This window comes from Rhea americana, unplaced genomic scaffold (genome assembly GCF_003343005.1).
Source record: "Rhea americana isolate MKP2758 unplaced genomic scaffold, rheAme1 scaffold_40, whole genome shotgun sequence".
Lineage (NCBI taxonomy): Eukaryota > Metazoa > Chordata > Aves > Rheiformes > Rheidae > Rhea > Rhea americana.
Genome location: NW_028186535.1, coordinates 6,479,784 through 6,504,223, shown reverse-complemented (window position 1 = coordinate 6,504,223; position 24,440 = coordinate 6,479,784). Strand labels below are relative to the sequence as shown.

At 40.9% G+C, this 24,440-nt stretch overlaps 1 protein-coding gene across 1 annotated transcript; it reads left to right on the top strand.

Annotated features, from left to right (window-relative positions):
• The first annotated feature begins 20,569 nt into the window (after positions 1–20,569).
• LOC146590629 (uncharacterized) lies at positions 20,570–23,115 on the top strand. Its single transcript, XM_085314303.1, has 3 exons — positions 20,570–20,617; positions 20,719–20,917; positions 22,637–23,115. The coding sequence occupies exons 1-3, from the start codon at positions 20,570–20,572 to the stop codon at positions 23,113–23,115; spliced, it is 726 nt and encodes a 241-aa protein (XP_085170429.1).
• The last annotated feature ends 1,325 nt before the right edge of the window (positions 23,116–24,440 follow it).

Genomic DNA, 24,440 nt, shown 5'->3' with positions numbered 1-24,440 from the left:
TGTCAATGGAGAGAGAAAACAGGCAGAGAGCAGCTGGCTCAAGCCCAGCAGAGGAAACTCTGTGCCTGGGAGACTATCTTCCTGCACTATACTATTCCAAAATATGAGGAGCCACTGGAGTTCAAGGAGAGAAGAAGCTAGATAACCAAGATGATTTGTATTACTCATACAAATACATACTCATTTTTATTGCCTAAATTTTGGTAACACCAATGATGTGACAGAGATACTGTTCCTACTCTGAGGTGTCCACCGGTGTTGTCTGATGCCTCAGACAGTCCATGGCTGCAGAGAAGGCCATCTAGACTCACGGAACATGACTGATGTGGGGTTGCTGCTGGGCTGAGAACCAGAAGGGAAATGAGAGCAGGGATTGAGTTTCAGAGAGGGAAGATGATTTCCCATCATACAGAAGAACGTARGAGCGGGGAAGAGGTGAGGTGGTGATGTTTTCTAGTGACTACAGCTTCCTTGTGGAAACTAATTATCCTGAGATATTTCCAGAATTGCACAGACTTGTTATATGGGAAGGAGCTCACATTATACCCGGTCACACAGGAAGAATATTTTGTCTTCTGACTTGTATCTGGAGACTAAAAAGTAGTGGTGGACACAAAGTCGTCTCTTGTCATTTGTTGGGTTCAAGAATGTCTTTTCTACTGGAGTAAGAGACCTATTGCATTTGCAGAATGCAGAAATGATTTAGTGAACTTTTGGAATACTCTCGAGGGACAAACTATACAGTTTTCTAATTGATGGAAGTATTCTTCCACCTTCTTTTCATATACCTGTAGAAAGTCACAAGTGTCCTTTTGTGATACCAGGTATCCAGTTGGATAGGACCGCTCCTCGAAAGAGGGCAAAACTTAGCACAAAACCACACTACCTACAAACCAAGCAGCATCCCCAGTGACTGGCACAGCAARCTATGGGCTAACTCAGTGGGCTATAATCCGGTGTCTCTGAGAAACAGCAGAAAGGCCAAAGCTGAGGGAAGAGTCAGTGAGGTAAAATGAGACAGATGTATTCTGCTATTAATGTGGCCCCAAAGCAAAACAGCTACCTGGAGAGAGAGTTTGGGGGTTGAATGACTGAAAGAAGGCCGGAGCTGCAAACAGTGAAACTGGCTCCTGTTGTCTGGTTCTGTGTGCTGAGAAGCAAGACTTTGCCCCTTTTGATAAAATAAAAAAGAACTGCACCAAAATAATAGATTGTCTTTATTTTCTCACCTTAATGGTGAGAGGCTTGGATGTGAGCTCGTTGCTTGGGCATCAGCAGCTTTTCTCTGATAGATCAGMAAAGTCTCTGTGGTGAGTTTGTCCTCTGCTGCTGATTCAATGCCCTCTAAATATCTGCCTCTTGTCACTGGAGTGTTTAATTCCCAAATTAGGTTGTGATGCTAGGTATCATACTCTCCCACTTGTTACGCTCTGATTGGGTTTGTAGACCTTACTAACATAGAGGTAAAGCTATTAGCTGTCAAGAGTGGGATGTTTTTGGTCTGATCATTAACTTTCTCCATTGCTCCTTGCCCCTTTTGCTGAAACTCTTTTCTGCTGCATCCACAAACTGCTGCTTCTGCTGGAATGACAAGAGACAGGAGTCTCTTAACCAGCTGCTGGAGCTTCTCTGACCTTTCCAAAGCCCAMGGTTTGCAGAAGCAGCTAGCAGAAAGAAGAAAGTAACATGTTAATATCTAACCTCCACTTTCAGAGATTTTGCTTTCTTTTGATGGGGGAGGTACCTTCCAGATATAGAATCAAGCATTTGCTTACAAAGGCAAAAATATGTACTAGACTATGTCTGATTATAAAMTTTGCCTTTAAAAAGATTAATTCCAAGCAGATCTCATCAGAGTAGAACTCTATGGATCTGTATAAAATATATAAGCATAACTGGCCATTAAAATGTCAAAAAAGTTTAGGAGGGGAAGAGAGTTAAATCCTAAAGAATCAGCTGTTCCATCTCTTGAGAAACTCACATTGGTTTAAATTGATGGAAGATCCTTCTTTGTGAATTTGATTTTTTCCCCTTTTCTCCCTTTCTCTCTCCCCTCTCTTTCCTTCCATCTCCAAATTTCCAAGTCCTTTATTATTGTGGAAAAAAACAAAATAGTTACARTCACTGTAAGCATATAAACGATGGATAAATTCTCCAATTTCATGAAGTCTGGTAGAGTTTGGAGACTTTCTACAGAGAGACTGGCATTTCATGTATTTGCTCTGCTCTGCAGCTCCTTTTCATTAATGACTTGAGTAATTAGTGGTCTCAGCAAATAACAGTTTTCATGTAAATAGCTTTGCCTCCCAGAGCAATACTGGGTAAGAAATGCACATGTGAGGTAGGAGTCTGTGTATCCCACGTCCCACTCTGCACCCGATCCATATGAGGCTTGGACCATTTAAAAAGTAGCTCTGTGCCTCAGGCTAGGAAGCTCTGATGGATCATAGTTACATCTTTGTAAGCCTGTAATTATTTATGATGAAACCCCCTTTTCTCAAAATGTCTTGTCTCTTTTGGTCCTACTCAAAACTGTTTGAACTGTTKTGTCCCCTTGAAGGGCTAAGACATTACAAGGTCAGAGTCCTCATTTTTTTGGAGAAGAACTGCTCAAGTCTGCAGTACTCCTGACACTAGTCGGCTAGCAACCTCAAGGACTTGAGGCGCAGGAGGCACCATCAGAAGTTCACAGGCCTCCTACTCCTGGAATCAGGAGGAAAGTGCTGTTCTTTTCATTTGATTTCCAAACTATTCATGCATGATGCACCATCAGGCTTTTGATTTGAAATAAATAATTTGTATAGGAAGATTTTTAATTCCCCTCTGTAAATTAAATTAAATTCAAACAGAAGTGAAAAATGCCAGGCTGCCATGGGCCCTGGGAATGGGTACCAGTGGGGAATTCTAGTGGTGGCAGGCCTGTCCCATCACTCCATGAGGAAGCAGGGCACTGGAGGCAGCCCCAGCTCTGGGCATCAGGCACCACTGTGGGGATGGGGACAGGCTAAGGGAGGGACAGCAAGGCAGCGGACAGTGAGGGCCATCAGAATAAATCCCAAACAAACATCAATATCCAGCAAATTTAATAAGCAATAAAAATCAAGTAGTTACAATTGTAAGCCTGCACCATCTTAAGACAACTAATTACCAGCATATCTGAAAACCAACTTTACTAACATGAGATGCTAATATGGCCCCTTGATTTTCCTCTAGAAGCCAATGCAGTGAGAAGGAGCAAATTTCTGGCTACTAACACAGGGCTGCTCACCACAGAAGGCCAACGGAGAGCTGCAACAGCAGCTTGGTGCATGTCTTTATGTTCAGGCTATCAGTCAAGTATCATGAAGACTAGTCACAACACTGGTAACATGTATCTGACATTGCTTTCTGCTTAAGACAATTCATTGCTTCCTTCCTCTGTGATAACCAGAGCGTTGGAAAAGTACATATTAGTGCAAGATGTGAAATCCAGCAATTCTGATAAGGTTAGAAAAATTCTGACTGAGAGTAGCAAGAAAACAGGTTCTTAAATGCCAGCTGAGGCAGAAGGTTTTGTCTCGTTGGAACTCTACTTATTCTATGCTTGAACAGCTCTTGCCACAGCAGGAGCCTGAGTAAACCTACATATACGAAAGACAGGCTTAGCAGATATTAAACTGGCATTCATTTATTGGAATTCATTTTGGCTACTTTTCTTATTTCTTTCTGGGAAGCCATGATGGTGGCATGTGGGAGTTAAGATAGCTGTATTTCTCATATATGCATTACTTGCCTAGACTTTAATCTGAAAAATGAAAAGGGACACTTATTCACTAGCACTAAAAAAGACATTTTTGGAAGAAATTTGGGTTTCTTTTCATTATTATTATTTTTATACYCTGAAATAATGCTGTGTTTGATTCCTATTTCACATAAGAAAATGAAACCCCAGGATGAATATATTGGTCCCTGGAAGGCAATTCCTGTAAACAAATTAATACAACTCAGGCTTACCTCCTCTACATTTTGTTCCTTTTCTTGTACAGCCTATTGATTGATTTACCTCAGGGAAGAGATTCTTCTGACTCAGATACTAAGCAAGTTCTTAAGGAAAATATCAGCTTTAAAAAGGGAGTAGAAGAAAGAGCAGCAGTTGCAAAAATTGCTAATCTTTCATTTGCAGGAGTCACTGAACATCTGGATAGTATGAAGCTCCTTTAACTCCCTGAGTGCAGAAAGAATTAGCACCAAAGGGCAGCCCATGCTAATTCAGTGCCATTAAACTTGTATAAGCTGGAAGAATGTGATGTTATACTTCCACAGGGCCATATGGATTCCTCTTTGCACTTCATATCCATCAGAGGGACTAGTAAAAGTAGTTCAGTAYCATACAGTATGGCTTTTAGAAAGATAAAATAGGCCCTGTGCAATATTACACAGTATTACACGTCTGCCATGTCACGTCTTGGAACCAGCTTGCTCTTATTAATTGTATGTGGAGAGCTTGTCACTGACACTTAACTTCTGAGTGTCTGTATTCAGAAGACCAGAAGACTAGTATAGTGCAATAAAAGCAGGAGTTTCATACTTTTCCTGATATGGAACTCTTATTTATTTTTTAAGGAATCTGTCATTTTATTCATCCTGTTRACTAGAGGTTTTGTTTTTAGATTAGTCTTTATCTAATGCCTCCAGTATTAAAATATGACCTCTTGTTAATCTTTGCTGCTCGCTTCATTCCACTTGATCTATAAGAGGGGAAAAAGGATAGCACTTGCCTTGAAGCCCCCTTCATAGTTTTCATGTGTCCTTAGTTAATTCCCATTGTAATTCTCTCTCAGTATCATTTTTCTGAATGATGAAAAATGAACAGGCTCTGCTTTCAAAGTCAACATTATTCGTGGTCAAAAACAACAATATGCTTAACATTTTACAGTGCCTTTCATATGCAGACCTCAGACTGCTTTAACAAAGTCAGAGAAATGATTTTTATGCCATTGCATACAGGGGAGAAGTGCACAAAGGTTAAGGCCGAGTTTTTCAGACTTGGGCCCCAAACTTAGTACCCTTTTGCTATGAGTTAATATCGATGTCTCCCAACAGAATTGAATTATTTTGCCCAAATGCAAGTGTAACTTAGATGTGAATACTTCCCAGCATCTTACCTTTTAAATGACCTGTAAGATCAAKCAACATACAGAATATAGCCTCCAAAGTATCCTTTCATGTATGAGGAAAAGGTTTATAAAACAAATCTTTACTTTATGTACAATAAAACAGAATGAAAACACTATGCTTACAAAGAGAGCTACTTCAAACTACATGTAATTATGCAAAATTCAAGTAATCCTTATCTCCCTTGATTGCTATAGGAAAACTCCTCCCAGAAACTCTGATCACATAGGAAGCAATCTCTGGATAACTCTTCAGAAATTCAAGGATTGCCAAAACACAGCTTTTGGAGTTCCCTAGGGCAGGGGGTTTAGGTAAGGACTCCACACTTGGATCAAGCCTCAGGATGTTCTTGTTTTCTCTCCTACAGTGGTGAGTCAGATCAGATCCGATTTGCAGGCTCAGCCTCCCACTAGGCAATAAAAACACCACTCTCCTTTTGGGTATAGTTTTCAACTCCAAAACAAACACTAAGGGCAGCCAAACTGTGGTCAGAAAACATCTAGAATGAACGCTCTGGGCTGCAAGGGGGATGTCATGAGGCTGTTGCTTCAGACTATGCACCCTGCTGAAACTTCTCACATGACCTTCAGCGTACAGACAGGTCTCTGCTCCGTCAGACTCGGGAGGAATGTTTGCACATTCCTGCTAATTGTGAAGTTTGGCAATGGAGCAGCAGAAAATAACTGTGAAACACAAAAACATCACAYACTTGTAGAGTGGCCTGGAAACTGCACAAGCAAAGAGGGTCTGAATTCAACACATCCAAGTCACAGAACGGATGAGGTTGGAAGGGGCCTCTGGAGATCATCTAGTCCAACCCCCCTGCTCGAGCAGGGTCACCTAGAGTGTGTTAGACAGGATCGCATCTGGGTGGGTTTTGAACATCTCCAGAGATGGAGACTCCACAACCTCTCTGGGCAACCTGGTCCAGTGCTCCATCACTCTCACAGGGAAGAAATTCCCCCTCACGGTCAGGAGGAACTTCCTGTGGTGCAGTTTGTGCCCATTGCCTCTTGTCCTGTTGCACGGCACCACTGAAAAGAGTCCGATCATATCCTCTTGACCTCCCCCTCCCCTTAGGGTATTTATAGATATTGATAAGATCTCCCCTCAGTCTTCTCTTCCCCAGGCTGAAGAGGCCCAGCTCTCGCAGCCGTTCCTCACAGGGCAGGTGCTCCAGCCCTCTGATCATCCTTGTAGCCCTGTGCTGGACTCTCTCCAGTCCAGTCCAGTTCAAAGGAAAACCCCCAAATTATAGACATCTTCAATTATACAACAAAAATAAAAAAACATTAGTGCCCTAATCCAATGGAAATGTCTTGCTATCATTACCTTGGGAGCCTACAGAACAGCCCCATTTCTTCCACTTGGTTATCTGGGTGCATTGCCAGACTTGCCATACTGCCCYGCACTCAAAAACTGTTTAAAATAACACACATTTCACACATTRTTATACCGTAAAAGGTAATTCACAAATCACAAGAGAAAGGTGAATGGCTCTTTTGGCAGAGGGGATTTCAAAAATTTTCCATCTCTTTGGAGCTTTTACACCATTACACCCGTCCTGACACCCAAGGCTCCCAGAGCTCTCTGTAGCAAGTTAGTGACAATATTCAAAGAGAATATTCAGAGAGATTTCAGAGGCCAAGTGGCTTGTTTTAAGTTATGCTTCTCTCAGGTAAGAATCCAGTTCTAGATCTCTCAGTCCCACAGCAGTGTATTCCCAAGGTACCTTACAGGCAGAGGACAATTGCTTCAGTGTAAATGAAGTATTTGGCCTTGGTGCACAGAGCAGGTACCTTTTTTGTGTCCATAGACCAGAATCTAGTGATTTCTGTAAGAGCAAAGGAGGAGAGTTGACATGCAAACCACAGTGGGCTTCTTTTTTTGAGTGAATGCTCCATGGACTTAATCAGACTCTGAGTTTGTCCATAACAAGTTCAATAGTTGCTATTTGCTCTTAGATCCTCAGCTTCATTAAATGTAAAAGTTTCAGCTTTTGTTAGCAGTTAGTTGTACCTAGATCTATAAAGGCTGCTCTGTCTATCTATGATGAGACAYAAAACTGAGGTCTTGACCACCTGTGGTCATTAAGGATCCCATGGCATGCTTCAAAATGTAAGGGTGGTAGCTTCGTCTCATGATCAAATTGCAGTCTGAGTAASTAATTCCTCCTGATCTAAAATTCACCCTTTCAATACGAGACACAGTATTTTTATTCACAGTTTACAATATTGTTGTGGACTGCTAGCTGGTTGCCACATTCTTCCTCAGAAATTATAGCATTATAGCAGCGGATTAAATGAAGTGTGAGAGTACACATGTTCATCCTCTTGGTCACAACATGACACAGAGCAAGTCTGTCCCAGACAGTGCAATAATATACATACACAGAAACACGTAGCCCACTTAGAATTCCAAGGCTTTCATATTCACTTCCTTAGGAAATTGCAGATCTGGCAGCTTACAAACCTTGAGTCTTCTCTGGTCAGTAGAAAGACAAATCCCACTGGAAAAGAGATGATGTTGGCTGCAAGGAGAGGGCCATTCCTCCCRTGTCTGAAAGCTAAAAACAGTTTGTAAAAAGGGAATAAATTATCTACCATTACTTCAGTGAGATGTTTTTAATTTACTGCCCTGCTGGATGCAGAACATATACAAAACAAAAATAAGAAGGACCATATTTGTCGTGAATGTGCTTTGTGTCCCATGATGCAGTATAACACACATTTAACTTCCTGTCATGATGTTTTAGTTGACTTTTCGGGGATCCTGCTCAAAATGGAATACGTTTAACCCCAAGATACTTGCTTTTTCAGAATAGGATTAGTCTGTCTAGTTTGTGTATCACTGCCGAGGATCTGTTCTGAATAGAGCTGAAAGACTGTATTGCTTATTTATTTCAGTAAATGTGACAAGTACTCAGGCCCTCTGTAACAGTTCCTGACCAACAGAGAAATTCTTGTATGTTATCTATTTGTCTCATTTATTTGTGCATGGATCAAATGGCTGAAATGAAAAGGAAACCCATGTAAAAATCTGTGGCAAAATAGAGACCATAAAAGTACTTTGAGAATCCACCTGATGAAATGTGATATAATAATTTGCAGTTACATTTCTTTTTGGTTCTAAAAGATAAAATGAAAGATGGACTACTTGTAGCAGTGCATGGAAGAAATTTGGACGTAGTCATGAGTATAGACTTCTCAATAAAACCTGCTAAAGCTGAGAGGTCAGTGCCTGCTTTTTCGTCTGCTTTTGTGGAGAGTAGACTCCTAGGTCTAACCATTGGAAACAATTTTTCTATAAACTTCAGTTATTCGTAATATAATAATTCTTCATATAGGCTGTAAACTTTTGGTTCTCCTCTCTTCCAAGTTGCAAGATTGAAGTAAAACTTGGCAATATTCTGTTTGTTGAAATTAAAGGCCTGAGGTCAGATTCTGATCTCCCGTTGGCCTTACACCTGTGAACTTGCTTTGATGGAGTCATTTTTGACTTACTCCAGCATAAGCAATAACAGAATCAAACCTTACATATGCTTTTTATCTAAAGCTGTGTTCCAGATGTGTTTATGTAAGCTGTTTTCAATAAAACGTGTGCATTTTAAAATGTAAATGGATTTTTTTTCTTTAATTATAACCATATGGGCTGTTATTAAATTTTCATTTTAAAAACTGCAGCTATAACTAGCCCAGCCATACAAAGCGCTACAATGAGTTTGCCTGACCAGTGGGATGTTCACACAGTACCCACGCTAATGTGAGAGCCTCGAAGCTGGAAAAGAGGGAAAATCTGGGATGGCATTCTCTGACTTCAACGTGAATGAATCCATCCATCAGAAATCTATGCCTTCTTGATTTTCCTCACATTAGAGTATCTCACTCCACTGAGTTAACCTTTTCAAGAGGAGTCACAATTAGGTGTAGAGCTGGTCCTGCAAGCTGGGTACTCACCACTGCTGGGTCCCCTCTTTTCTCCCTTAGCTAGAGGTTAACTGCAGTGCTAGGTACTTGACTTCCTTACAAATCTAGCTTATGGTTTTATGCCTTGAACTGATTAAGACCTCCAAAATCATTGATTTACATGGCCTGATTGCTCCATTATAAGAATGTGTGCAAACTTGGGGGGAAAAGGGGACTCTGAAAAACATGCATTTCCCCCCATTTCCGCCTCTGTACCGCYATCATGCTGAGGCTCTGGGAAGGAAAGGTCAGGCAGCTGCCACCCCCAAACCTGGGAACAGCTTTGTGCAACAGATCAGCAGAGGTGCCTGAAGGGATGAGACCTCCCTGACTTCCGTACTTTACAGTGCCTGTTCCTGGGGAGACCCTGCACCCACAGCCTTGCCTGCACCTTGGCATTGAGGAGTGGCAGCTTAGCCCAGACCACAGGCTTGATTTGCAACCACAACAGAGAAATRGGGGCAAGTAAATAAATTTTGATTGACAGATTTTCTATTTAAAAAAAGAAATTTATTTGTTAGAGAATAAATATTTAAGAAAAAGTTACCAATTTTGATGGAGTTTTCCATGCRATCTTTCTGAGATGAAGCATTTCAGAAAGGTAAAAGAAAATTCATTTGAATAAGTTTCATTCATTTCACATTCATACTTCCATGAAAGAATGCCTAATATAGTCAACTATGCTTATATTTTACCTTAACATATTTTAATGTTACGGAATAGAAAGTTTTGACCCACCACTCTCCGAGTATTTTTTTTTTAATGGATTATTTCTGTGTACCTTCTGTTTGTCAATCTGGAACAACTATTTGGAAGTGCAGAGGTATCCTCCAAAACTGTCAAACCTAATAACAATCAGAAGTTTGATCAGCCCTACGGGCTGTAGAGGACTCTTTCTTCCTTTGGAGACCGGAGATCATGGAGCTTGTTTCTTACTTACATTCATTGCAGCTTCTTCAGCCCTTAATTCCACGTTATGGGCAGATTGGATATTTATGTTTGGGCTATTACTTCTTCAGAATACACCTGCCCAACTGCAGGGATGTTCAGTCATCTCAGAGTCAGGCAAGTTAAAAATGTTCTTTTCTCTTGGACTCAGCTACTGTGGGCTCTTGGGTCATATTCAGCTGCATCCCAGTAACATAGTTTGAGGARAAGATGCTAACGTAGAACAGCTGTGCTGGCCGGAGTAATGAGCTCTACTGCTGTTGTGAGAAGGAATGAGTTTGTCAGAGGGAGAAAACGTCTGTTCCTCGTAGTGAAGAGTTACCTTCACGACTGGGCTCAGACGTTTCCCAGAACTTCCCTGGGCTGCAGTCATGGTTTGGCCGCACTGTGGTGTGTTATGAAGATGTGAACAGTGAGCTAGGTAGCTGAGCTGCCCCATCTGCACTTTTTTTTTCATTTTAAAATTTAATAAAACCCCATGCGGTTAAATTGAAAAAAAAAAAAAATAATGTTCCCAAAATGATTCATATAAAAAACAAAATGTATATTAACCTCCCATCCCCTATCTCTAGTGAACAATAAGATACTTCTTTTCTATAAAATCATTGAAAAATCTTTAAATTGCTTATTACATCATGAGCCTAAACCATCTACGTTTACTTATTATTATTTTTTTAATGACCAACAAATGAAGCTTATATATCGATGGCTTTGTATGCATCAGGAAAGAAAGGGTAGGGCATGTGAATGAGGAATCTAAACAGAGATGCCTTCGTATTTTTATATGTTTTTAATAGAGGTAGGTGTTTCTGCCTGGAGACCACATGTTTGGGTATTTTTTTTTACAATCTGAATGTATGTAAAAATATATATATATATTTATAAATGGCATGGACTGCTATGATATGGGCTCCACTGTAGTTCTGGTGAGGTGATCTAGATACGAAGAAATGTCCAGAGGAAAAATCATTTTCTTATAGGCACACATTTCCATTATTTTGATCCTATCCAAACAGCACTGATTCCATAAAGTCCCATGTCCAACAAAAGTCCGAACAGCTGGATGTGCTTTTTGGAAGCAGGTGCACRGTGGATTTATCACCAACAGGCTTAGCCAGGTCAGCCTGGCTGATGGTATGGGGTAAAAGCTTGTGGGCAACTTAATAGCATGTGAGGACACCGAAGCCTCATATTAGGAGGTGAGGGTCAGAACCATCCCTGAGCTCCAGAAGGGATGGATCCAAGAGGGATGCTGCGTCTGCTAGGCTGCTAGGGTTTAATGCAGGCAGCAGGGCGGTTTTGATTTCATCCAGTCTAGACAGTGATTAGTTTGTGGCAGAAATGATAATCCTAGAACAAAATGGCCCTCCCAGCTGCAGAAAAAATGAGGCGGCCCCCCTTCAAAATCAGCGCCAWGACTGCCCTGCACACAGCCCGCTGGGCACTAAGTGTGTCCCCAGGTTCATCTGGCACCCCGAGGGGGTGGTGTGGCATCACCCAGAGGGCTCCGGAGCCTCTGCGTGCTGTGTTGCAATGTGTAGTGCTGCTGCCAAAACATGAGACCAGCTGGTTTACTCATTTTACACAGTGCAGAAATGTTATTAAACTGCACCATACAGATAAGTATGAGAAGAATTGCTAGGTTATTTTTTTTTCACATAAAATTAGCCAATTTGCTAGTGTGTGTAATTGTAAAGAATGCAAAGCATCCCATTCAAGTGATTAACCTCTTAGTTAATAAAAGCAACAATTGCATGTGTATAAATAATATAATAAAAGGAACATTCATATCAAAGTAATATAGCTCACACTATCCTGTTTCTCTCCTTAATTAGTAAATAATTCATCAAATTTTGCAATGAATTGTGCTCCCACCCACATTTCTTCATCCAATTATCATGAAATAGGAAAGCAGGCATCTTCCTTCTTTGAAAAGGATGCGATAATGAAATTGTTCAATAGCTCTTCTCAGCCCTCTGCTAGGCTAAATTAGTACTTCCTTGGGCATACTGTTTCCTTTGTTCATTTCTTCCCCAATTCATTGTTTTTTTTTTTTATTTGAGGATGTCTTGTATGTTAAATGCTGMTTTACATTGACATGCTTGAAAAGAAGTATGCTCATCACAGTTTGTTTTCAGCAGACACTGACTGAAATTATTTCTGCAGTATAGATGAATGACGGTGCTTGACTGCCAAAGAGATCCTTCACACTTTAGGTTGTATCACATGCTCAAAATTAAAGGAATGCGATAAAACATAAGATACAAAAGAGGATGAAAAAGCAAGCACTTGCAAGACTTCAAATGCTAGAATTCAGGTCGTCCTTGCCACAATATCATGTTTGAATAAGATTCTTTATTAGCTGATCACATTCTTTCCTCCATGGGATCTTTGTTGGACCCAGCGCTTGAACAAAATGAACAGCTATCCAATGTTTTCTTTCAGCTATTCGGTGTGTGGCCTCATGTTTTATGTACTTCACAATATTCAAATCCTGCTCAGAAGACAGAATTCTTCCTTTCCCTTTGGGCTTTTTTTATGGTACTCTTTGCCACAATATTGGACAGCCTCACACATTAAGGAACTTATTTTCACAACACTGAAATAAAATAAGGGAATACTGTTATCTGTGTTTTATGCATGAGGAGCAAAGGCACATGATCCAAAGTATTCAATAATTTCAGATACTGCACATGACATATCAAGGATCTGATTTTTCTGCCCCCTTCTTTGGCTCAGCCACCTATTCTGCTGCCTGTGCTACAGTGAACAGGGCTTGAGGGGGCATCAAGCCGCAGCCCAGCAGCTTGGTGCCAGGAATTTGCAGGAATCTGAGAAAATCTTGCTGGATTGTTGGCTGGACTGTGCCTAGTGGGCACCAAATCTTGAGGCATGATGCTGCTAAATCCAACACTTGAGAAGCTGGGCACTTCATCACCTTTGGGAAGGTTTGTCTGGAAGACCACCTCTGGCTGGAAAAGTCACTCCCTGCCAAATATCCAAACTTTGTCTCAAAGTATAAAGAACTTTAAAATCTCTCAAAAAAAAAAGGCTACTAGAATTTTAAATTTGGGAAGAACAGCACCCTCATTGTTTTACTACTGTAGTCTCAGAGGTTTTGACCAAGATTTTTAAAACCAGTCAGCGTGGGCAGATACTTGATACTGAAAACCTCAACCAAAATTGTTGGGTATAGCAAGTTAATAAGCAGTAAAAATGTTTTTATTTTTTAATAGAACTATATAACACCTGAGGCCACAAGCTTTTCTTGTTATAAGGTCATTATGGAAACTATATTTAAGGAGCTGTATTGCTATTTTTTTATTTCTCCATGTGGGCAGGTAAATTTCTCTATGGAAATAAAACAATGAAAAAGCATAAGCTGTGGTCTTTGTCRTTGTTGTTGCTTTTTTACCTTAATGTGTAAGCACTCTAATACTTACTGTATTCTAAGTAGCATTTAGTGCAAGGTGAAACAGATTCTTTCAGAATTTATTTTAATTTACCTAATAGTGCTGTACTCCCTAGTGAATATTGATACTAAAATCTAGTCTTGAAGATTCTGAGTCCTCTGTGTTGCTTGATTTGAACACAAAAGCTCAGAAAAGGATTAGAAGAGGCAGACTGTCCTCTTCAYTCTCTCTGGAGCTTCAGCTTTATTTTTCTTTGTTTTAAAAAGAAATCTCTTAGTGTTATGATTGCAAAGAAAATCTGGAAAATACAACCCCCTGGTGTCAGTCATGTCCACCTGAAAAAATATCAGTATATTGTGAACTTCCAYGTTCACTTCAAAGGCTGCTAAGTCAGATGCCACTTATGATTCTTAAACCAAGCCTTTATTGCTTCTTAAAGCACAGAAGAAATTTYATCCACTTATAAAGATCTATGCTAGCTACTTTGACTGACTACTCTTTTAGATAAGCTATTAGCCCAACACAGAGATGCTGAAGCAAGGAATTAAAAAAATCAGAAATTTGCATTTAAACACATAGTTCCAGAGGCAGGCAGTCTCAGAAGAACACCCAAATACTCTAGGATAAAATTGAAGATATTATCAATACCGAGAATTCCTTGTGAAGAAAAKGAAGTTTTGTTTTTCTGTGCAACTGGGGATGGAGAGAAGCTCTGTTTTAAAGATGTAGCTTTCCAACCAATGTTTTTGTAAAGGCTATGAGTAGCTTTTCCTACATGGAAAATTGGGTCTCCTCTCTTTCTTCAGCAATTATGGTGACACAAGCTGTGGAAGATGATACAGGATTTTATCCTTTTTTTTTCCGTTTTCTTTTTTTTTTCCTATAGGCTACATGCAAGGATCATTTTCATCACAGAGCAGTGCTCCTGGGACAAAGGCAACTCCAATTTTCATGGTTCTATAAATTTCATTTAAGCAGAACCAGACTGTTGAAGGGAGTGTGGCGTCTTCTTGAGGCAACAACTCTTCGGGCAGAATTAGCTATCCCTGTTTCCCTACATACAGTGAAATGGCACCATCAAAAGTAAAGCACAAATAAAATGGCAGCTTTTAAAATGCCAAACAACATAGTGAAAGGATTGCTGCATAGCCTTACCATGAGAGGACAGCAGGACAGCATACTAAAGATTATTTTTTAATGAACATATGACCCCTCCCTCCCCAAATACTTGGATCTAAAGCCTGATAAATCAAAGTATTACTCACCAGACATTCAAAAGCTTTAGYCAAAGGAATTTAAAGATGTGTTAATTAGTCAAAAGAGAGAGTCTATACAGTCTTGTAAACATTATAGGAGAAAGCTATTAAAAGCAGTGAACAGATATTAATTGAAAATGTTATATAAGAACTACAGAGTTCATACAAAGTGCATCTCACTTGATATGAAACTCTGCGTATATGCAAATTCCATAGTGAGCAGATTAGCCTGAATTCTGTTTTGGTGCATGACTATGAAAAACTGAAAAATGTCCTCACATGTTGGTAAGTGTGTGTGATATGTACCCTAGGTGTATGAAGTGTAAAATCACAGGTGAAGGGCTGTGGGGCAAAGCTTTAAATGCAGCTTAGAGAGGCCTCCGTTAAGCACCTGAGAGAATCTCCTCTGAGCTGGAATTTCTTTTCTCGGCCTTCCTTAGGGAAGAGGYTGTATCAAAACACTGTGGCCTTATGCGAGTGCTTGGCTCCTTTCTAGAGCTATGTTCACACGCACCTGGATTTTTCTCCTGTGGAAGCTGGAGCATGAGGGAGCCTGCTGGTCTCMCATTGGTGTGGACCTAGCTGGGGCGCGTACTCAAACCTGGGAGTGCAAAAGTGCTCCTGGGTGCTCCTCGGATCAGACGGGGCAGTTACCAGGGAAAAGCATCTGTTTAACAGCAGTTCATTCTCCAAATGGTTCCTCTAGGGAGATGAAGGTAATCTCTCAGGTGTCTTCTCTCCCCAGTTCACAAGGCTTCTGTCTGCTTTGCTTTCATTTTGACTGATGGGTTCAAAACTGAGGGGGTACAAATAGGCACTCACAATCGTTAGTCCTAAACCCACCTCTAGTCCACTCGATGGACCCATTCAGGCCTTTGCTTGCATTGCCTCTGCTTTCAAGTCCATAAACAGCACATCCTAACCTTTATTTATCCTTAAAGGGACACCCAGATGGGTGGTTAGGCAGCTCCCAGGAGAGTTGAGCATAACAAGTATACACAGAGACACCTGCGTGCCTTTCTGAAGCAGGAGTTTACTGAGATCATTTCCTAAGAATCCGCTGTTACTCTGCAGCAACTTGTTAGTGTTTTGGAGCCCCAAAAGCTCAGGTTCATCTTCACTGAGATGTCTGAGTCACATGAGTAGCTCCCGTGGAGTCGCTGCGGAACCGGCGTAGAGAGACAGCCCCCCAAAGAGCAATCCCAGCTTTCTTGGGTTTGAAATGCCTCCTGGAATAGCTGCTCTCTCGCTCTTTTTTCCTTAGCTGTAAGAAGCCCAGGATGCCTGCACTCCTAGATTTGTGGCCATTTATTAGCTAGGCTTAATTACAATTCCTCCTCCTCCCCATGCTGCCCAGCCCTCCAGCAGGCAGCAGCCCTCTCTCCGCTCAGGAATGACCGAAGACTTGTTTCCCTCTTTGTTTTTATAGCAGCAGTAGTAGCCCTAATTCATATGTTTTTATGAAATTCTACATTTTTCCTACAAAGGCAGCTACACTCCCCTGCTCCTTGGTGTGCCCATCTGTATGTGCCTTTCCAGTGCAAGTTTTGGTAGRGACTGGAAACACTCACACTGCTTTCGTTGGATGGACATGCTCTAATTTTCATGTTTGGACATGCGTGTGTGTACACACACTTACACACACACATGCATTTCTGGAGGCACCTCAGCAGTGCATTTCTTATCAGACTAAACCAAGTGGATGAAGAGGGAGGGGGACGTCGCAGCTTTTCCACTCCRGTGACTTCAGTAATAAATTGTAATTCCTCTGTTTTCCTCAGCACTGAGGTATACATACTGAATCTCTAGACAAATCAAATGATTGAATGGCAGTTAAAATCCTAGTTTCACTGCTAGTGCAGTGTCAAATTTCTTCTTCTTTATTGTCTAACCAGTGAATATAGATGCACCTCGTGAATGAGAAGGAAAAAAGAAGCTGTATCTCAGCTTTGCTCCTCACTGATTCTGTCCTGAGTTGGAGCTAGCATAATCTCAAAAAACATAAATTGGGCTCTGCCATTCACAGGTTGCTCATAACAGTATTTTCTAAAAGCACAAACATTGTTATACAGCCTCTCACTCCTCCRGGGAGGATTCTCTCAGAAATGTGTCCCCTTCAGCCTATGCTAACATCAGCCATTTTCTCCTCATCAGACATACTCCAGATGCAATTATATAATCAGTATTTAATGCATKTTTTTCAAGTTTTCAGAGTCCAGAACAGGGACTACTCAAGAATCTGAATCCAGATCGTTGAAGGAACACCTTAATTATCTTGGAAGTAATTCAGACCTTTGGAAATGTACTGTACAGGGTTAGTTCAGGTCCAGAAATGGTGTGGAGATCAGTATCCTGTTTACTCCACTTGTCCATTGGAGGTAGAAGATTTTGCAGCTCAGTATAATCTTAAACATGTCATTACCAATGGAAATTTGTGTTGGCAGCTTCTGTTATACGCAGCCAAATTTAGACAAAAGGTCAGCTATGTAAACATAGATTTTACATATATGCATTAATTAGAAAACAGAATTGGAATGGAAATTTGGGGAAAAAGAAAATCCTGAATGATGTCATCAGGCAATTCAGATCATGATATTTTTAGACATGACAGCATCTGAGAATCAGAAAATATACAGTAACTTGCAGTTAAGAGATGTGAAAACGACTTTTATTTTTAGAGCCTGAACAATATTTTTTTCACAGCTATATTGTAACCCTGCTCTTATCTGACAATGCAGTGCCCAGAAACCCTGGGCAGTAGGACTTCCATTGTAAGAGATGCCACAAGAATACTGTCAAAAATTGTCCATTATCCTCCTATGACAAGAAAAACAAATGCTGTGCAAGAAGCACAGAAAGAGGACATGGGTCCCCAGGTAAAACAGGGTAGTGAGCGTGTGTATTATGACCAAATCCACTGAGGAAATGAGTTCTGAAGCCTCCTCAGCTGTAGAAATCTGGTTCTTCAGTTTTATGTAGTGCCTTACAGTCCTGGGTCATAGGGGTCCCTGTTGCATCAATTTAATTAACCTCCTTTGGYCACAGGAGCCTTGGACAAATAAGAGAAAAGGAGAAAGGAGAGAAAGAAGAGCTTTCTGTTGCACCATAGATCCCCACTACACCTGACCCAGGGACCTCTAGAACTAAAAGAAAAAAAACACTACAGATTGAGATAAAGAGTTTGTGATTTATGACCACAACTTAAAAACTTATACCCTYGGAGGAAAAACTAACACAGATCTCTCCAAAGTTTATAAAATATATTTCATTATACACATAGGAAAAGTATATTACATAGCATGTGATGACTAATTGCTTAGGTAGTCCTTTCATTGGAAGGCTCTATCAGTTGCTAAATATTCAATACTCTTGCCTACTTCCAGGGACCATCCAAAAAAAATGACAATGWTCTAGAGACTCTTGGGGCAGGTAGATGGTTATACTAACTCTCTTCCTAAAGCTGTTCTTGCTTCTTTCAAGCTGTTCTGCAGGAATCCTAGACAAAACATCAAGTCCATATGGGATATGTACCGAGCTATGTGCTTGTAATGGTCTTGTCCAGATTAAATTAGCATGGACTTTCTCTATTCCATCCAGCTGCTTTGCCATACATGGAAATGGGCATTTACCCCCCAAAAGGYAAGGTGTGATATCAGCACTTTCTCTGTGCTCTACACGGGAGTAAGAGCTTTAATTCCTCTTACCAGAGCCCCACAAGAGCTGCACTGATAGAAGACTAACAGGAGGTGCCTAGTCAGTGAACCACAATTTACTGTTTCCTGATGGTATGATTCCTACAGCCCAAGAATAATACTCACTGTRTGTACATAAGCAATAACATGATGCCTTACCCTTGTTCTCTATAGGTCACAATTATCTATATACTCAGCATCTTGCTAATCTTCTTTCAGTTACTGTATCTAGTATCCTTGTAAGAGATGCCTTGCAAGAGATTCCTGATCAGATACTTCTTTCTGTCTTATCACAAGCAGGTGCAGAGGGCTTGTAGGAGGAATATTTAACAGTTTCTTCAGTAGCAGATTCTTATTTTGATGCAAAGTTGTGTAACAATAGAAGAACCTAATAATGAACTACAAAAGYATGATTTAACAACGAGCAAAGATTTGGACCTCGTACGTCTCTCTTACCTGCTGTTAACATGCCTGTGTGAGTCAGAAGCAGGTAGCAGTTATTTGATGCCAGTGCATCCTTATACACCGTTCACATTCCATTGCATCATGTCACATTTGATACAGCATAATGCAATGTGACTAATTTAATCAGATGTGAAGTGCACTACAGCAACATGTCAAGTCATTAAAAAAAAAAAAAAAAAAAAAAAAAAAAAAAAAAAAAAAAAAAAAAAAAAAAAAAAAAAAAAAGCAGGTGGGGAAAACAAGGCTTTTTGCCAGTCCATGGTTGGATTATTTTTCTCAGCTGGAGGGCTTCATTTTCTGAGCTTGGGCTTTTCTATTCTGACCTTCTAGCCAAGGGCATGTGTCAAGAGGCTTGTATTTCCCAAARGCAGTGACACTGTCTATTAGGTCATATGAGCTGGATCATCAAGCATTCGTCTACCCCAACTTCTGGGCCACCATGCCTTGCCCAACCCCACCTCCCCAGCAGTAACTCCTGTTACGATGCCCTTGCCTTTGACAGCTCAGGAATTGAAAGAAGTATTTTATTGCTGAACGTGTACATAATGGAGCCTAGAAACTGAGAAAGTTTGCTGTGCTCTGGTGCTAGTCATTTAGTAAGCCTGCATTTAATTAGCTACTTCTGAAGTATGACAAGGAGAAAACACAAGATATATCAGTACAGATGCATTTCCAATCAAGGGTTTGCAGCGTTTTAAGGTGATGATTATAATCATAAATATCAAAACCACCAGTGTCCACAAGAAGTCTGTCAAGCTTTCAGTACATTTAGAAAGTGTAGACACACACATGCACTTTTGATTGTCTCGTAGTCTGTGGGTCTGTGTACAGAAAGGCTGCCATTCACAGATGTTCACAATTTCACTCTTTCAAGGACAGTGACATTTTTTTAAAAATCAGATGAGTCTTTCCTTGGTTAATCCTTTATTTCAGAGCTACCTSCTCTCTTTGTACAGCACCTAAAACTTGGAAGGCATTGCAGAAAATCATTTACCTCCTCTTCAGTTTAGGCCTGTGTTTTTTCAGTTGTGACACAGTCCCCAAAGGGTCATAAAGRGCCTCAGAGGAATCCACAAAGCACTAGGAAAAGGTTAAGAAATACTTAAGCTAGTGAAAGTCTACCAACTAGTTGGAAAGGAAGCTGCATAGGGATTAGGAGGTCCAGAAGGAGGACTGCACTTTCACAAAATTTAGGAAACATTGCTATTAGAGAAAGAGGAAAAGAACATCTGCTCTGGTTGCTGCAGCAGACACCTGTACACAACAGCAACCCTGAAAAAAACTTAGAAAACTTCGTAATAAAATATACTTACATACTGTAAAGAAGTAAAAACCTATTTATTTTGGCCCTTTCTGTCCCTGTACTGAACATCCTTCCTTTTCCTTTGTCTCTTTGAGAGCCAAAGCTTTGGCATGCTGTATTCCTTTACCGCCCACTCATTAAGCACAACTTTTATRGACTATCCCCAACTCATTTCATTAGGCCTGTGGAGTTGTTACTGCAACTTGGAGGCTTTGCTGATTACAGATGAGTAGATGCTGTGCTAGCTCCTCCTCCAGTAGGTCATTTCCTTCTTCTAGTCCCCCCCCCCTTTTTGTCTCTTCCCAGTAAGGAAAGGAGGGCCTCWCATAGGGAGGTAGAGGTAGGCTATAAGGTAAATTGCTACTCTTTGAAAATGATTTTTGGTGTTGACAGTACTGTGGCCTCCTTTTTATCCTGTAAGGCATGAAGAAAAATGTAGCTTTTTGCTGCTCTTGAAATCTGTTTCCCACTGTCCTGTGAGACCAGTAACTCTCTGACTGGCTCCCTACTCATTAGTCCTAGGTGAGCCTCAAAAATATGGTTCCTCAGGCTGATCTCCAGGGCAACCAAAGAAGTTTCAGCACCTCTGGTGAGGAGGATGTTGTGCCAGATGGCCAAGAGCCACAGCGTGCTAGACTGTGTCCAGCTAGAGTTGGTGGGAAAAGATGCAGACGGCTGACTTCAGTGTGGCAAGGAAAAGACCGAGTCAGCGCCTCACAAGGTGATCAGCAAGAAGGGGATGGTAGTAGTGCATTGGGGAATGCTGTGAATTTAATCTGACTGTTGTTGCAGGTGGGTATCTAAGGCTGTGGGGGCAATACAGGGCATACAAACATGCACCTGTGCCTGTTTTCTGGGATTATGGAGGGTAGGATGGCAGAAAGAGGTGACAGGGCTTCCTGGTTCCTACTCAAGTATTGTTCTGTAGAAATTCAACTCCTGGTGGGTTTTCTCCATGTGCAAATGTGTCCCTCTGTTTGAACAGGCACTCAGGAATACAAAAGCTCCAGGTGACACCCCTATAGCTGTTCTGCCCTGTGTCCTTGGAGCTGCAGCAGAATGCTGTCTTTCGTACTTGCATTGCTCACCATGACTTGCTTGGGTCTAAAATCCSCCAAATTCTTATTTACAAAGTAAGCAGACCCATGATACATGTTCTTAGAGTACTGATGCTCTTTCTTTTCAGTGAAGCATTTGGCTTTGAAACTATAGTCAAGGCACTCTTAAGGCAACAACAGTGCTCAAAATTGAACCAGGCTTTCTGAATAGAGTTACTTCTTAACCCCAGAAATGTTATCTTACCACAGTGCAAATCACGCCTGCAGCTTGCCCAAAACAAATGGTGTGAGAGCTTTACTGGGTTTGCATCTACCCAGTGTGACTTGAAGTTAGAGAAGGAGCAATATATTGGTTTCCTGCCAGTTAGTGTAGCTTRTCCTGGGGACCCAGAAGATTGCTGTGTAGCAAAACTCTAAGAGGAAGATGCTGCAAGGTGCCGTCACTATTCTTGGCAGGCTGCTAGTCCTTCCAGAGCCTCAAACCAGCTTATGCACTTTGGAAGTAGATTTCCTGTGCGTATAGGTGTTTTGTAAATGTTGAGCCTGTTTTATTGTATGGTAGTTAATCATGCTGGCCAGCTTATGGGAGACTCCAGACAGAGTTTGCTTGCTGGAGCAGTTGGAGTTCACACAGCCTTTGAGCAACTTTTGTTGTATTACAGAAACTTGTTGGAAGGATGCTGCTAGGCCTTTGATAAGAGGCATGCAAAGACTGACTGAGAATATTTAAAGTTCAGCTACCAGCAAAAGGGTAAATTCTGGAGCAGAGAAAGGGAGTAAGGAAATAGAACACACCTCAGTTTCTATCTGTGTCGGGGTACAGGAAAGGAGGCAGGAATAAATCAAATGAGTTGAGCTCCTGCACAGAAGGCAAAATGAAGTATTGAGGCTTACAAAAGACTTGTGCTTTACCCTCCTCTGAGGAGTTTTACAGTGCTAGTCTTCTGTTTTCAGACCCAGTTAAAATGGCGAACTAGGTGGAGTGCAGGAATACTGTAGTAGTTTGATGGAGCTGTGAAGCACTGAAATCCCAGGAGTTTAATGACAGTCTAGTTCAAGGCCCAGGCTCCCAGGGCCTGATCTTTCTCTGCCCTTACTAGGAAGATAGGAAGAGCTGTTTCTGTAACAGCAGAGGTCACTGGATGCACTACAGTATGATCTTTAATTCCTTGCAGATTTGGCTTTTTGACCTTGGACAAATTGCATTAATCTTGTGGTAACTAATTCACTTCCTCAAAGGCTTACAGTGGGGGGAAATGATATCAGACATTTATAAAGTACTTAGCAATTAAGTATCACAGAAGATGCAAGTTCTTCCTTGACCATGATTGTTTGATGAGTTTGTTGTTCTGTTTGGTGAATTTTGTTGTTTTCTTTCTTAGTCTATCGGTTTAGGGGTCATACTGCAGCTACGGTGGTGCGTAATGTGGGCAAAGGCTCCGTGAGGCTGTCCGGGGTCCCCATGCGGGCAGAGGATGGGAAGACCATAAAAATGTTGCCAAAGTCTATCAGTCTCTGGGCGGACCACGAACCAGTCCGATGCTGGGTCAGAGACTGTACTAACCCGGGCTGCTCAGCTGAGAGAGATCACGGTCCTGATGGTGACCTGCTGCAATGTGATTTCCTGGAGGAAGAAGAGAGCTTGAGCTCCCTGATAGCAGAGGAGCTTCTCTCAGCGAGYGATGGCTATGATCGCACTACCTGGGACTCTGAGGCAACCCACTCCCAGGCAGCTGATACCAGTGATCATGCTCCCAAGAGYTTTGTAGAGGACTATTCACTGGCTCCTGTAAATACCCTAAAAAAATACTCTGCTTCAAGTTTTGACCAGCTRGTAGAGAACTATTTTAAAAACCCCTGAGTCCCAAATTCCAAACAGATGTGCTGAAGCCAAGTGTGTTAGATGCAAATGCCAGTCTTCATGTGCACAGTTCATAGCAATGGAGACCTCAGCTGGTAGTAAAGTTGAGTAGGTTCAAAAAGGGTAAAGCYGGTATGTTGCTCWTGAATTGATGGGCAACTARAAAGACAAAACTGAAACAARCTTCATAAAGCTTGCTAACTTTCTTGGGGGTTTAACCTGTAATAATTGGATATTAAAAGTAGAAATTTGACTTTCAGGTTAAGCTAATGTAACTATTTCTTTTGTAGTTTTAGGGATATACCAAGAAATATGGGTATGTGTTTTCTTAGTTGTAGAGTTTATTAAAAAAAGAAATTAAGGATATTTGAAATTCAAACCACTCATGTGCCAGTATTTCCTTTTGCTGACTGCTTTAATTTGCTCTATAGAGGCCTAGAGTATTGGGTCTGACTTTTTTGATTTACATCTACAAATTCTATTCTACTGTATATATTTGATTATCATATGTAAGTAACTATCTAAGATAATGTGAGACAGCTAGGACACCTCCTATTGAGGAGGARGATGAGAAAAAACTAGCTGTGATTAATGTGTTTTATATGAGTTTAAAAAAAAAATTTATTGGCTGTTCCTAGTACATTATTGATTYTTTTTTTTTTCCGTTGCTCTTCTGAGGTATTATGTAGCTGAGCACAGATTTAGATCTTGATTTCCTCTRTTTGGAAACTTCCCCTTTTTTCTAAAATCCGCTTACTGACTAAACATAGCCTAGTCTAATACTAAGACTGCAAGGTGTGATAACTGAGGAGCAGGTACTTCAGGAACCTGATCAGTCATCCTTCATGCTGTTTGGAAATGCATCCTGCTGAATGGTTTAGCTACGTCTTAAGGGTAGAACCCCTTACAATGATCAGGCTTTAAATACTAGAGAATTAAAATACATTGTAAGTCTTCTAACCTAAACTTTCAAAGCAATTTTTTTTTCTTTTTGCTTGGTGCTAGATTTTTTTTATTTTTCCTGGTATGTAGCTGAATGTATAAGTTATGATGCTCTTATTGCGTGTTTGGTTAAGGTAGCCTCTGTCATAATCATTTGTTTGCTTAATTTCATGCATTGTACCATATTGCTTTTTACGTGGATAAAATTCTGCAAGCAAAAAAATACAAGTCTTCTGTTTTTGTTTTAGATAATAGAAGCAGGAACAGAGTGAACAAAGTGGTTGTGGCTGTTGTCTCTATTCTTAACATTATGTAGGACCAGGCAGACTGGCTCACTCTTTTCAGAGCAGCGCCACTGTGGGGGAAAAGGACAGTCTGTGTCA